The 16441-nt window shown below is 36.8% G+C and overlaps 1 protein-coding gene across 2 annotated transcripts in view; it reads right to left on the reverse strand.

The window, feature by feature from the left end:
• The window catches only part of MAP3K15 (mitogen-activated protein kinase kinase kinase 15), an 82456-nt gene that overhangs the window by 32980 nt on the left and 33035 nt on the right, over window positions 1-16441 (reverse strand). For both annotated transcript variants that reach the window (XM_068684198.1, XM_068684207.1), the window contains 3 exons: window positions 13645-13838; window positions 10801-10969; window positions 9637-9743 (listed from right to left, as the gene is read on the reverse strand). In XM_068684198.1, coding sequence (XP_068540299.1) covers window positions 9637-9743; window positions 10801-10969; window positions 13645-13838 — 470 coding nt within the window. The remainder of the gene's footprint in view (window positions 1-9636; window positions 9744-10800; window positions 10970-13644; window positions 13839-16441) is intronic.

Here is a 16441-nt window from a genome sequence, read left to right on the forward strand (position 1 = left end):
AATAAGCACGTGCATAACAATCACAGAATTTGTCATGTGCTCAAGCCTTTGCTGAAAAAGCAAGAAATGCATGAGTACCTAACTTACAGCACTTTCATGTGAAAAAAATGACTGCTTCCAAGACAAGACAAATGGACTCAACTCTGTCCTGTGCGAAATCAGTTTAAATTAACAAAATTAAGATGTGTTTTGTATTGGTTGAAACAATTTTAAAGAAAAAAAAAAAAAAACACAACACATAAAGCAAGACTGCTTAAAATAAGACAGTGCACAGATTAACTCTTTTGGACATCAAAGGATGATATACCTTTGACAACCTGTACACACTGAAAAAAAGTACGAGGAGCATTTCACAAGACCAAGACATAAAGAAACAGTGTATTAGAGACCTCAAAATTAAAGGCTCTTTTTTCATAGTAGGGAATGCTGTGATTTATTTGGTTCATATAAGGTAAAAAGCAAATCTTCATTAAAAATATATTGTTCAGTGCTCAATTTCATTTATTTTAAACAAGTATACACTAATCTAAGACAGGATATTATTAAACAAAAATCAGTTTAGACACTTTTGTATAAATGGTATTTTTCATTGCAGCATATTGATGACTCTTGGGCATCATAAACCCAATTACAAAAATCTACAAATTTAGGAACAGTTATAAACCTCTAAAGCAATCCCCAAAAGAGAGGACTAACAAAGAAAAAATAAAATACAGTTAAATAAAATACAAATAAAATAAAATAAAATATCACATATTTTAGGCTATAAGCAACTTCTATATGTCAACGTGAAAATAGACTGTTTTATAACATACAGTTACATGCATGGCCGAGACAAATTTTCACCTCTTATTTCATACCCCACACTTTAGTATCTGCATGTTTGACAGTTTATAATTTGCTTTAATGTGTCTTGAAAACAGGCCTGTAATGCTATCAATGCAGTATAAGACATTACCGTATGTCCTCAAGGCTGTAGCACTAGCATCTATTTTATTTGCCCAATATCCATTAGGTGAGCTTCCCCTGCCTCCTCAATCCCCACGTAGAACTGTAGCAGAGTGAATCACAGAAATGCAGGTTGGAAGTGGCATTTGAAGGTCATCTAATAGAATCTCCTGCTCAGAGCAGGACCATCTACCAACAACAGATTTTTCTGAAGAGCTGAATCTTTGTATTGAGTTTACATGGCAAGGTTTAGTTAGCAGGGGGCTGCAGGGGTGGCCTCTGTGAGAAGAGCCCAGCAGCTGCCCCATGATAGATAAGGGCCAGTTTCAGATGGCTCCAAAGGGACCTGCCTCTGCCCAAAGCCAAACCAATAAGCCATGTTGTGCAGGAGGGCAGGAGGTGCTGCAGGCAGGCAGCAGCAGTTCCCCTGCAGCCTGTGGAGAGGCCCCTGGTGGAGCAGGCTGTCCCCCGGCAGCCCATGGGTCCCACATGGAGCAGATCTCCACGCTGCAGCCCCCCCATGGGTGGAGGAGCCCCCGGGGGAGCAGGTGGATGTGGCCTGGAGGAGGCTGCGGCCCATGGAGAGCCCCCGCAGGAGCAGGCCCCGGGCCGGAGCTGCAGCCCGTGGAGAGGAGCCCACGCAGGAGCAGGGGGTCTGGGGGGAGCTGCTGCCCACCCGTGGGGGACCCGTGCTGGAGCAGTTTGCTCCTGGGGGATGGATGGATGGACCCCGTGGTACGGAGCCGTGTGGGAGCATTGCTTGAAGAGCTGCTGCCTGTGGGCAGCCCCCACAGGCTCAGCTGGGGAAGGACGGCATCCATGGGAGGGACCCCATGGGGAGCAGGGGCAGGGAGGGACCATGAAGGAGCAGCAGAGACGAAGCATTTGGTTCTGACCACAGACCCCAACTCCTTGGTTACAGGCCAGCTTGTACTGATGTACGTGTGTTCCTCATGGTATGACACACACCAGTCACTTTGAAGACTAATTTGAAAGGCATTTTTCATTGGCAGTCTTCAGCATACAATTTATTAGCCTCTTCATGTCTGGGATATGATACAACTTAAACAACTTTGCATATATACATGCAGTGAAGTCCTAAAGGTGCCCAGGGATGTGCTCATGCTCTCTCCTTATATCATACACACAGCATCTTTCTTAGCTATTGGTATTTATGGTATCTGAGCCACTAAGTTTCAGATTAAAAACTCATGAACTGCTAACAGCACCAGAAACACTCCCTCTGGAAATCAGTCCTGGCCCCACTCCTCACCCGCATGATTCTCTAGGCCTCTCCCGCTGGAAGCTCAAAAATAATTTGTTGGGGGTTACTTTAGTGTGTTCAAGTGTTCTCTGCTTTTGTATTAATGGAGAAAGGTTATGAAAGCAGCAATCATTCATAATTCACAGAAAACTGAATCTTTATAGAAATCTATCCTCCTTCTTCTTTCCCAAATTTACTTGATAAACAGAAAATTTACTGCCGCTGTCTCAGAAAGTCACTGAGCCACAAATTGGTGGATGTGGTAGGAGTATCTGGGGAGATTTTATCACTATACATTTTCTGTCTCCATACACTTCCCTAGATATCTGCTACTGACCACTGTCAGATGCGAATCTAAGCTAGAAAGAAATACACCGAGAGATTATGGCCGCCCTAATGCTATTTCTCTCCCCTAACTTGCAAACATCATCTCAAAATCATATTGACATCAGCGTTTTACCTGGAACAATGCTGCCTTTTGACAACAAGCAAACTCTTTTTTCACCTTATCTGTCATTTTATAGCTTCACATTTCTTTCATCTCCCTCAAATCCATTATCTTCTGTAAATTCTCTCTCCATTGTAGTCATTACTATGAGTCCTTACTTCAAATATCCCTAAAATAAAATTAGTTCATGTTTCATAGTTTTTCATGGTTTTACCAGCTTTAAAGGAGCCAGAACTACACTCAGTGAATAAAGTCTTTGTCCAATTAAGTCAACAGGAAGAGCAAGCATTTTGCTAGGACAAGAATTAGCTTGCATTGCAAGTACCAGGTAATAGAATGCTCTTTTTTTCTTTTTTTCTTTTTTTCTTTTTTTTTTTTTCTTCACTTTTTTGTTCACATCTTCTCCTGTATGGCTTGTTTCCATCTGTCTAGCTGGAGACTAGTATACACTACAGAAGACCTTATATCAGTGAACAATATTTTGTTCAATGGAATGCAGCTTTAGTTTCCTTTATATGTCATTTTTCCTTATTGATTTACCTTCTCTTATTGGTTTAAGCAAGCAGATTTATTGAAGAGCAATGTGCAGGAGAACAAACAAAACCATAACAAACATGTTTCTGAAAACCTTTCCCACACAGCATTACATTCAAAAACAGTAACCTTTTTTTTTTTTTTTCCACTGCATTCATATCTGGATCTTGATTATCTTATGATTTCAGTCTTGAAGCAGCTAGTTTACAGCATGCATTGCCATTAAAGCACCTGATCTCACTGTCACATAAGAGACAATGTGAATGAGACAACTTCATGTTAGTATAAATACAACCATTCAAAAAATAACTGGTCTTTATAGACAACAGTGTGTGCATTTACTATCCTATACAACAAGTTTGCTTACAGTAATATGCAATTGATATTAAAATGTGTATTTTGAGTTTTCTTACACAAAAATAAGACCCTGAGTTAGCTATAGATATCAGTGACTGTATAGCAGATGATCTGAACTGCTAATAACCATATAGAAATCTGCAGCAAAAAATATTTCAAAAAATTCATAATTTTTGAGAATTGCAATAACTACTTTTATTAGAGTTATTGCACATAACCTTTACTTTAGAAGGTAATAATAAGTAATTTGTGAGTTAAGACATTTCACTGAGGATGCAATTTGATTGCAGAACCAATTTGATTGAAGAACATTTGATATTCACAAAAGTGAATGAGGAAACAAGACCCCAAATTAAGCTTTGAGATTAGAACTAAATTTGCAGGTCTTCAGATAGCCGTGACAATGAAAAAATAGCAATTTTTTTTTGCTCATGTACACTTCAGATGTTTCATGCAAGCCTCTTATATAAAATGAAGAACCCCATGATGTGATTTTTCTAATCTGAGTCATCAGAGAACAGAATTACATTTCAAATAACCCAGTCCATTTCAATAGGAATAATTTCCTATAGCTACTATTACTCACAATTACTAGTGATTTTCTACTTGCACTCTGTTAATCCCTTCACTTGGTAATTGCTTTTTGTGTGTGTGTATTGTTAAAACACAGCATGCCGAGTTAAATAACAGCAACTGCAGATGCCCTCGTCTTTAATAAGTGAAGACAGAACTGCCTTGGAAAGAGACCAAAGTCTTCACAGCTCTGGCTTCATGCCTGGTCCGTCTGAAAGTAGCCAGAATATATTCTGTTTTGAACAAAATTTGACATAACCTTTGCCTCTTTGCAAGCTTTCAGAATTTGAAACTGTGTAACATCTGGTAACTCCAGTTTTGGTAAATAAGGGTAACTGAAAGGTATTCATTCAAACTTAAGTATGCGGCAAAAACTTTGCTATGCAGAGCTAAATTACTGAAGTAGATCCTAAGCAAACATCCAGTTGACATCCACCTTAGCATTTGAATTAGCTATAAACATCTGTACTTCGTCTACTATATGTATATATATACACACACACACTACATCAGCAGGAAATAAAACTATGAAGAACAAACTAGCATCCTTTTTCATTACTCTCCTAACCTGATTACAAACAAAACAAATAAAATTCATAGAAATGGATTGTAAAGCTTTCCCATTCCATTGACTTTGGTCATGATTTGTTCTGCTCACGTGACTTGCTTCAATGCTTTTTAGATAATTTGAGGCAATATGAAGTACGGAACAAGAAATGGTTCATTTTACTCCTAAATGATTAAATAGAAGGTATTGTATAACTTTTCTTTAGAATGTGTTGTCACAGTACTTGTTTTCTATGAAAGAGTGGTGGAAAACAATAGTAGGCTTTTAAAAAAAATAATTAAAACAGCAATAAAAATACCTTTAAAATCTTTTTTTCATCACTTGCCCCCCCCCAATAAAAAGCAAAAATTTAACTGTTGCTTATGATCAATTCACATGATACTTTAAAACATTGAAATACAAAAGGCATAAATATATGCATGCAATATTAGAAACTAAATCAAATCAATTTACATGCTCATTTCCCTGGAGAATAAACTTGTTAAAAAAAAATGGGGCAGAGGGGAGGAAAAATCTGAATTCACACATTCAGATTTTCTAAAACATCAAAATGAAGGTGAAAGCTTCCATCATGCTTTTTTCTTTAAAAGAAAAATCTCCTTGTAGATATCTCCAAGCTGAGAATCTTTGCTTAGTGGACTTCATGCATCTTTGTGTTAGTTCCACATCTGTAAAGTAACGCTATTGTTCTATTTCTGCGTGATGTGGTGATGAATAACTCAGCTATTGCAACAACAACTATGAAAGGACCCACAAGGATCTTAATGATATTCCATGTGTGGGGTGAAGAACTGTGATGTATAATAAAAATGCATTTATTATACAGTACAGGCACATCCTTGATAAGCAGAACATCACAAAATATTGAAATACTGACCAGTTGACCTCCAGCTACATGCACCAGGGAAAGCTCCAAATGGAAAAATCAGCCTTCAACTAGACACCAATTTAAAACAGAGAAATTAAAATGGAAACAATCCAGAAATTTCTTAGCTTTCAAGGATCTTGCAATATGAGAACATCCTTTCACAGCAGCTCACACAACTCACCTACTTACATTATGCTTGCCTCCCAGGCAAGGTAAACTCATGGACTGAAGCAAAGAGCCATCTACCTCTGAAACAGCCGCAGACAGCCCTCAATGACACACTGTCTTACTTCATCCCAGAGTTGTGAATACAAATATTGAAAATATTCATGTTGCACGTTTGGGCTGAACTTAAACTTGAAGATGTGTCCCATCTTATGCCTAAGGTAAGATACAGTCAGAACTAAATCTTAGCTGTGAGACAAAAAGAACAATGTTTTATCCCAACCCACATCTGCATTGACAAGAGCACTCTCTACTTCTGTGTGGAGTCAAAATTAATTAGCTTAAAACACTTCAGAGGAACAACCTTCCGCTCCCTAGAGCTTCTAAACAAGCAGTCAGGAGGGTGATTTGGAAAAAGTCTTGGAAATGTGCTCAATCCCATCATTGCAAATGCCCATTACCAGCCTGAAGGTTATTATTAGTCATTAGACATGACAAATTTAAGGTGCTCTCAATGCTCCGAGATGGAAATCTGGGAGGAAGATATTGATCTGGAAGAGAGGCTGTGCTTATTAACATGCTATGTGAATCAGAGTACCAGAAACATACATGCAGCTGTCTGCTTCTCTAATACACTTCTCTAATACTAAGTGCTGCGTTGCCCTGCAGAGTACTCTGCAGGCAGGCCCAGGCTTGCTTCGCTCACGATCCAAGCCGGGTCCAACCCAGGCTGTCTCTGAACCAGAAGACATGCAGCTCGGCTGGAACAGTGCCCAGTCTGAAGCCATACACCCTGTCCCTTCCCTTAAAACACAGTTTGTTAACTTAGATCCAGAGCTGCACACAGTCGTGGTTCAGATTGAGCTTGTGCCCAATGAACGTACCAGCGACAGCCCACAGCCCTCAAAAGCGATCCCTTACCCCTTGCCTGCCACATTGCTAGCTCTCTGCAGCACTTGAACAGCACTGTCTTGAAAACACCAAGTGCAATTAATTGCCAACAGAACTCAGTTACGGATGCCAAGAGGAAATAAATGAACAACTTTCTCTGTTGTTTGTGATTGCAGTTCCGGCACGCTTTCATAATAAAATTAAGCAAACATTAACTTCAGCAGGCTCTGATATTCTTGCAACTACTAATTGTTTTGCTTTTGATGTATTTTGTCTCTGCTGAGCTCAATTAGTGATACTAAGCAACATCTAGACTGCTCCGTACACTAACATTAATAGAATCTTAAATGAACACATTGTTCTGTATTTTTATAAACAGATTCTAATAAAACATCATTAAAATTATTCTTAAAAAAACGTGGTTCAAAAATCCCAAAGATGATGCTAAAAGCAATACCCTCGGGGACATTTTTAGCTTAAGTAGACTTGTTCTGAAAATGTTCAAGTCCTAAACTCTGGCCTTTGGTCCTGCACTTTGTTCTAAGAAGGCAAAAACTTCTGTAGAAGGGAAATTCTGCAGTCTTACTAGTGGAAAATTGGTCATTCATTTCTGAAAAACAGTTCTATAGCAATGTTTAAATTGTTCCCGTAACAGAAGTGGAGTCGTGCTGGTTCAGGCTAATGATGAATTTAATGTAATCTGCCGATGGGGAAAGCAGGTGTGTGAGCAAATCCATTTGTCTTGTCTTACAAGGACTCTATTGGCAATGCTGAAACAACACAGAAGATGTAATGGCCTGAGGGTCATGTGCTGCTCAATATACAAAGAATTTGAAGACAAAGAGGACAAGAGAATGTGCCAGTTTTATTAAAACTTCATCACTTACATGTGCATAATAACTGTGGTCTGATCAAACCAGGATATTTTCCTAAGGACAAGGCATGATCCTGACCCCAACATCTTGAGTCATATTCCCAAAATAATGAAAAGTTGGAATATTAATAAATAAATAAATAAATAAATAAAAACAAAGATAGGGCCAAATCCTTTTTGTTGAAACCACTTCAAGAAAGCAGCATGATATCTTAAGGAAATGTGAATTTCAGAAGCTTTCAGAGATCAAGCCTGCAGTTTTTAGGGATTGGAGGGAAAAAGGTGGAAAATCATACCATAAAATGATAACTGTACATACAGGAAGCAAATTGCGACATGGTTTAAAGTGTGTATCATCATAAGAAGCAGCAAAACACTGGTTCCTACTTTAAAATACTGTCTTATGTTGTACATAAAAATTTTATACCAAAAGTCTATTTTCTCTTATTTTTAGGCAGCCAAATGAAAAAAGTATCTTTCACTAGATGTGATAAATACCAGAGCAAGCTGCAAAATTCCATCTTCATGTATTCAGATCTAAATTTTATGAAAGATATACTTCAGGAAAAGAAGTTAACAGACTCAGTAAAAAGTTAATCAGCTAAGATTTAATAGTACACGATATCAGGAGTAGAGGAGAATCAAGACAACCAGTGTTTGCTTCCAGTCTTAAAACAAACAACAACACACAAAAAAAAAACAACCTATGTAACGAGTTATGTGTAAGAATTATACTAATATATTTGATGTCAGGAACTAAATATTAATAATTTTTCCTTCTTATTAAAAAGGCTTTGTCATCATTCAAGTTTGGGTTAGGGTTCCAAACATGGGTCAAGTTATCCTTTTCTTTGAGAAATTTGGGCATTGTCAGGTATCTGATGAATTTCCTATCACTGACATACTCCCCGTTGTAATCAATTCACATTTCAGAACTGTTTTCCTTTTCTTTTTATATACAAAAGCATTTTAAGTAGGTTTTACTCCAGCCTTCAAAGAAATCTCTATAGCTAGTTGTCATAAAAGCACAGACATTAGAATTATGCACAGCATCAGTCCCACCTATGCTGTATGCTCTAAATGCTCTGTATTACTACTGCATTCTTCAAGGATCATTTAAGACTTTGCTTGCATCACTCAGCCTGTTAACAAACCACCAAATCCTTTTCAAAAATCACTTCCTTCTATGAACTTTTCAACTGGCAAGTACTGCATTCTTTGTTCATTTGTATGACCTTGCATATAGCTGCATGCAAATGAGCTTCTTTTTGCAGTGAACACATAATATAAAATGCTGTATGAAGATTGTTTCTTGGCACGGAAATGAAGAAGCAATATCTGGTATTTTTCTGAGCAATGTTTCTGTATTTACTCCTTAGTTTGATGAAACTGGCAAATGGTATTATGGCAGTAATGGTAAATGGCAGACTTATTCCAAGTTCCTAAAAAAATGCCACAAGAAAAAAAAAAATCTGGTGGGGATTCCCCATCAACAACTGTTTTCCTAGTTCTGTAACTAAATTCTTAATCCCTTTGGTGTTTTAATCCCATCCTGATGTGGCCTTTTTTATTTTTCCCTTTTCTTTAAGTTTGATTGCAGGTCACAACTTTTAACAACATCCAAATTGCATCTAAGCAGTTACTTTCATTATTACATCTAATCTCATTTGTATAATATCTACTTTCCAATACAATCTTCATACAAATTGATTAGAAATGAAGCAAATATCATACATAGGCACTACAGAAAGCTGTAGCTATCTAGAAGAGTTCAATAATATATTGTTGTGCTTCTTAATCTAGGAGAACTAAATCAGCAAAGAGCCTGGAGTTCCAGATTGCCTTTCAAGCTTTCAAGGAAGCTGCATCATGAACATGTATTCACAGACCAAGCACTACTTGCTACCTATGACTCTGATAACTCACCAATAACTCTATTATGCTAAACTTTTCAAGATGTTCAGAATAATCAGTGACTCAGAATAAACAATCTCAGCCTGGCCAAGAGCCCGCTGGTATCAGTGGAGTTTTTCACTATTACTCTGGTGGCCTTTGGAACAGATGTTATTGTCTGAACTATACGTTTAAATATAAACTTGTGGAACAACAGCAATATAATGAAACATCCTCAAAAAATTATCCTTACCGATTCAGTGCAAAAGCATAATGAAATTTAATGTTGTGTTGATCAGCCAGATCACAGGTAGGAAGCATTTCAAGTGTTTCTACCAGCTTCACCATAGCATCATAGTCCTAGCAGGAATTCAAATAAATAAAATAAATAAATAAAAATGAAAGAAAAAAAGAAGCCAAAGAATACCTCCATCAGAGGAAAGCATCACTACACTAATACATCATGACTAGTTAGTATCTCAGGTGGACTGTTCCTAAAAAAAGTGAGTTACAGCTACAAACTGTGTAAAAAATAAACAGGGATTTTGCTATCAATGTCAGCCCATGCCTCTTCTTCCATTCAATGTCACATATACATTGCTGAAGAGGCCAGTTCACTGAGATCATAGATGGCCTCACACTACTTCATCTGTTTGTTCAATATGTATTTGAAGATGATTATATTTGTCAAAGGGGACCTTTCAAAAGAAAGAAAATGCTCACCAGAGATGATCAAAATGAAGTTGGATAAAGGGCTGCGTGAAAATACATGTCTCAGAATGGAAAGTTGGGTAACAAAAGGCAACCCACAGCTCTCATGACTTATTTATACTTACCAAATATCCAACTTAGCTTCTAAGATAGATAGAAAACATTTCTGTTTAATGGTTTGAAGTATATTTTAAAAGTGATATCAAATACACAGACTAGCTGTATTTTAGCAAAAGCAGAACTTATTTAAAAACAAAATCAAGAAAGGATGCACTTACATTTAAAAAATAAATTAAGATTTCTTTGAATGATAATTCTCAGCTTGGGCACCTCTAACCAAAACAGTGGTCAAAATAAATGCCTTTTCTTATTCTCTGAATTTATTTGACCTTGGGGGCAGAGGAAGAAGGGGAGGGAATGGAAGAACAAACATTTTGCTTTTTTTTTTTTTTTTTTTTTTTTTAAGGAGATTAAAAATGACAGAAAACAAACAAGGAGACCTCTAGAAGTCACCTAATCAGTGTCTCTTGTTCATAGATAAAACAAGTAAGAGTCTAAGGCCCCTTAAAAAGCCTAATAGTCAAGTCAAACGGTTAATGCAGAAATGCAGTGTCAGCTTTGAATCACTGTTTAACAGATGAAAAAGTATGCAACAAGACCCGAAGTCCCACGGTAAAATTGTATTTCGTAGTCTTTAGAAACATACCTGTATATCTCGGTAAGAAAGAAGCAGGTTTATGACAATATCAGAAGTCAGCACTTCAGTATTATCCATTCGAAGCTTTATTCTGGCTAGCTCCTTAGCAAGTTCATCTCCTTGATACTTCTCTCTGGCTTTTCTAATGTCATTTAGTAGTGTTTCTTTATAGTATGCACTAAAGAAGTAAAAGAGACATTTGGGAAGAAGATTTGTTATTTCTTATGAATCACAGAATCATATATGTTGGAAAAGACCTTTAAGATCATCAAGGCCAACCACCAACCTGACCTACAAAGTCCCATCACTAAACCATGTCCCTTAGTGCCACGTCCAATATCTCCAAGAACAGGGTCTCTACCACTTCCCTGAGCAGGGGAGGAAAACCATGAAACATGGATGCATTTCTAATAAAAGCTATGATTTCTAATTAAAAGCACCATTTCCTCAGAATGAAGTTTACATCAAACGTTTCATCTAAGTTGATATTTTTCGTTAAATCATTACACACATTCTACCTTGCTTTACCTCAGCCTATGGGGATATATATATATATATATATATATATATATATATATATATATATATATATATATATATATATATATAAAATACCAGGATTTTGAGATAATTTTGTTACCACAGTAAAACTGCAGCATATTTTGGCCCATTACTGACCATGACAAATGTGGCACTTTGTATCTCTATCCTTAAGAAGGCAGCAATTGGAATAATTAAGTGACACAGAGACAAGAGACCACTGTGATGTAAAGAGGAGATACGGGATTTTATAACCAAAGGATGAAAGAAAATTTCAAAAAAATAAACCAAAACAAAGACAACCTACCAAAACCTTATTTCATTGTAGTTTGTTTGATGAATATAATGCATAACGTGCATTAATATAAATATAACACATAACAACATTAAAAACCCCAGAAGCTGTTTAAACTTTATTTATACTAATGTCAGTGCACAGTGCAACACCAGATATTTTATAGAATACAAATTTATATTTATGTTATCAGTCTGGCAGTTATAAACTACCTGGACCGGCTACTTAGGGCTAACATTATCTGGAGCAGCTTATGGAGTCAATATCTGGGAAGTCAGCAGATGGTGCCTGACATCCTCAAGTGCACACGGTGCCTTTTTTGTTTACAAGTGAGCATCACTAGTATTCAACTTTGCTAAACACTAAGCCCTACACATAGCAAAGAAGATTAAGTGCTCCAAAACATTATGTCTTACATTGAATGCATACAATTTTTATAATGCAAGGCAGCAAGGTCACAGTAGATACTACTAGAAAGCTTTTAATAGTTGTTCTGCTGTCAAGTGGAAGTTAGGCCTAATTTACCACATATTACCTACGTCAAGTTTCTATCCAGCACTGCCTTTCCCCGGGCTAATGATAATTAGTCCTTTTGTTAACCAAACCAAAGGGAGATGGTGTTTTTTGAAATTATGTTTTTCAAAAGTATCCAAATGACTTAGGAATGGAAGTCTCACTCTCGAGGAAGATTTAACACTTAACCTTTTCAAATTTATTCAAGCTTTTGGAAGAAATATGGGGTCATCTAGCTACTTCTTCTTCTTCATAGAGCTCTTCCACAATAGTGTCTAATTATGCAACAGTACTAAAGCCTTTTTCAGGCACTTTAGCCTGAAAATGGAAGAGGGAAAAAAAATGGCTTTACTGCAGGGCTTTCAACACAATTATCAAACAGAAATCACTCACAGCCTTGGTCATAAATGTCAGACAAAATACACAGGTAGCTTTGGATAGCTCGTTCACAGAGCACCATTTCATAATGACAGATATGCTAAATGGTAGCAAAATTAATTACTGCCAAGACCAACTACTAAGCTGGTTGTGCTACTAATTTCCTGAGTCCTGCATTGCCTAGTGCAGCTTGCCTGTATGCTGCCAGCTTCAGTGAGTTTCTGCCTCTCCTCTTGTCCCTCTTCTCAAAGTGGGCCTGTGTTGCCTACCTGTAGCCTTCCCTCTAGCACCGTGTTGGAGAAGGAGGGAGCCTGTGTTTCCTCAGGCCAGCAATATCCCCTTCACAGAGAACAGCAGAAACTGGTGTGGATGGAGGTAGAATGGCAAGGTGAGTGTGGGCTGGGCCATCTATAGATCCTAACAGTGGGACTGGGAGAGCACAAAGCACAAAAGGTGGCAATGGGAAAGAGAAAGAAATCTGACGGCCCTCAATGCTACCTTATGCTTCAGACACAGGAAAAGATAACCAAGAAGCTCAGTCTTTCCCATTTTTTTCCAGAAAAACAAACAAAAATGGGCTGCAGAGTACATGGAAAGCACTTCAGAGAGAGACACTTTCATCTCCAGCCCCAGTACTCAGAACTCCAACAATCCTTTGTACAAGTGGCTTAACAGTATCTCATTTATTGTGTGATATCAGAAGGCTAATATTAAAACAAATAACAAAACATGGAAGGGTTACATTTCATTGCTGCCATATATATACTTACTTGGTGACAGGAAAAAAATGGTCTTTGGCTTTGAGTTCTCTGAGGTGGCTATGATCTTATCTCCCATTACAACCTCATGCACTCTAGTTCACGCTGCAGCACTTTACCTTACCTGTGGACTGACTTTGCTTACTGATATTTCAGAAAAGTAACCATAAATTGCTTTCTAACATAACATGGCTAGTTAACTGCAACAGCTGCAGGACATTGATACAGAAAGCCATAAAGTCAGAAGCCTCTTTTAACACTGTATTAACTGCAGCAAAAAATCAATGCTACTAGAGATTCTGCATCTCTTTCCATTACATTAAAAAGAGAATATCAAAGGTTCTGGAAGTTTGTGTGTTACAAAATTACCATGATGTAACATGAACATCCTTCAGAAGGCTGATAAACCTGTCCACCAGCGGGACACAAAGTGGCCCCAGGATATTGTCCCAGCTGGGTTGCATATACTCAGAAGCTCTTCGCTGGGCATCACTTTCACAGCAAAAGTAGTCAGCACATGGTGTGACAATGTACGGAATAAAATAGTAATTGCCACTGGAAGCCTAAAAGAAAAACAAATCTAGTTTAGAAAACAAAGGGGAAATATGCTTGTGTATACATAGAATTCTTTTACTGTCAGGAAAAAAACAAAACAAAACAAAACAAAACAAAACAAAACTAGATTAGTCTTGGTGCAATGTTTAACACAAGCATTAAGTTCAAGGAGTTTTCTGTGGAAGAGTTACAAATATTAACAGGGGTAAAGAAAAAAGGGTCTGGATCTGAACAATCCAATAAAACTGTTCAATTTTTTGATGTGATGCATGGACCTTAAGAGGGCCTGGCAGGAGAAGCTAACCTTCTGGTCCAACGTTTTTGAGGTCAGGGAAGATGTACTTGCTTCCTCTAGGCTTACTCTGTGCTAAGAAGGATATGATGCAGAGCTCACCATAAACCACGAGAGAAATCCAGAAACACAGGCATTGTAAGGACTTTATGGAGATGCTTAATCCAGAAAAGCTTACAAAACATCTGCTTCAAGCTGGCACCAAACACCAAATGATAACAACAAAAACAACAACAACAAAAATAAACCCACAATGAAATGTTTCATAATATATTTAAGACTTTTAACACAAAATTCTGAAGGAAATAAAATCCTTAATAGGCTACAAATAGCATAAATATGATCAAGGTGCTGAAATGAGAGAGAAAATGGGAAATGCCTTTCAGACCTCAAATACAATATGTTCAGATTTTTCAACTCCTGAGCAAGACCCAAAAAAAGACAACTAAGAAGTATTTCACAACTACTCTAAGCACCAGTGTTCTATTTTGAGCTAAAATAATTCTATGCTGTTTAATAGAGAAGTAAAAAGTCAGCCAAACAATGCATTCAGAGTAACTAAGCATGAACCCTGAAGTCAGTGTGATACAGTTAATGAAGTCAGCTACCACTCAATATCCTTCTGCTGTCACCTTGGGGATACCAAGGCATCAAATATCTACTACATCATCATACTTTTTATTTTTCGTATTATCTAAGCCTGCAGTAAAGCAGCAGCCATTTAAAGTTACTATGAACACTAGGAGAATGATGAGATGCCTGAAAGAACAGATATGAGGATGGCATGTTTTTATATGCATTAATACACTGAATAAGAGGAATAAGCTGTTCACAAGAAATAATAACAAATTAAGGTGTGCACTTACTGAAGATACAGACAGGAAAAAACCTGTATCAGAGACATGCTGTTACTGATCTGAATCTGTAAGGATTTCAAATTTTAAGTGATTTCTAACAGATAAAGATGAAGCTACTTGCCTTCTCCACAAGCCTTGCAGTACAGTATCTCTGTTGCAACAATATCATTATCTGTTGCAATATCTTTACTTCACACTAAAAAAATTGGGAAACTTGCAACCCAAGCAATCAGTATGCTAAAACAATTAAGTCTGAGGTTTATTCAAATAAACACTAAGTTCAGCACAATACAAAAGTTGCTTGTCTATAAATTCTGGTTTTAAGCTTGTAATAATGAATTAGATCTTCCTGCAATGGGAAAAAATAAAAAAAATAAAATTGAAAAAAATAGAAGTATGATGGATCTTGTGATGTAAATAGAGCTACAGTTATATCCTGGAAAATAAAAGCAAATTTTAGGAAATATTAATTGTATATATGAAACACCGTATTTACCATATTTGGCCAGCATCTCATCTGTTTGATCTAGGTTTTTAACCTCTTTTTGGATATGAAATCTGTTCAATTAAAAACACATTTTTGTGTGCAGAAGTCAGGAAGCCTGCACATATTTTGGCATGTGATCTTGAGCAACCAGCACAGCTGTACCTCCAAAAATTAGTTTGCCATGTTTGGGAAGGGCAGTCCATACCCAGTTCATTCAGGTGACAAGGTATGATTTTTGTGCTGTACATGAAGGAAAAGATATTCTGTCCCCTGACAGAGATGTCATTTGGTATAGCACCAAGAAAACCAAACATTGTACGCCCTGATAGACACCGATCTCCAAATTTTTACCTTCTTCTGTCCAGTATTTATATGGAATAAATTCTAAAGTCTCTTCATATAGAGGGAAGAACTGAACTTTCTAAAAATAGTCCTCTTTATCTTCATTATGTAAAAAAAAAAAAACAAAACAGTTCTGTTCATCTATTTTTCTTAAACTATCAAGGGCTAGAGATGGCTGTAAATATCACCAGTAAATATCATCATTACTTCTTCAGATCATCTGTTCTGGATGCTGATCTCTGATACCAAAAGCTGTGAAAATTGCTGTCCTGTCACACACCAACTACTGCTTTTTAAGATAGCAAATAAGTGGCACAGGTTTGTATTAAGGAACAATTATAGCCATTCCAGCTGCAAATATGTATTATCTATGAATTATGGTTTATAATTCATAGATATAAAAATATATAGAATATAGAATAGAATTATTCTATACATAGAATTATATAATTCATAGAATTATATGACTTTGGTAATTTATAAAGACTGTATGCTGAGTGAGTTTATTTCTGGATTATTAGCTGTTTTTATTATCTCAAGATTTTTTTTAATTTAAAAATAAAACAGACTGAAAAAAAAAAAAAAAAAAAAAGGAATAACTCTCAAGAGCTCATCTTCTAGCACATAACATAA

Source organism: Anas acuta, chromosome 1, assembly GCF_963932015.1.
Source record: "Anas acuta chromosome 1, bAnaAcu1.1, whole genome shotgun sequence".
NCBI classification, from domain to species: Eukaryota; Metazoa; Chordata; class Aves; order Anseriformes; family Anatidae; genus Anas; species Anas acuta.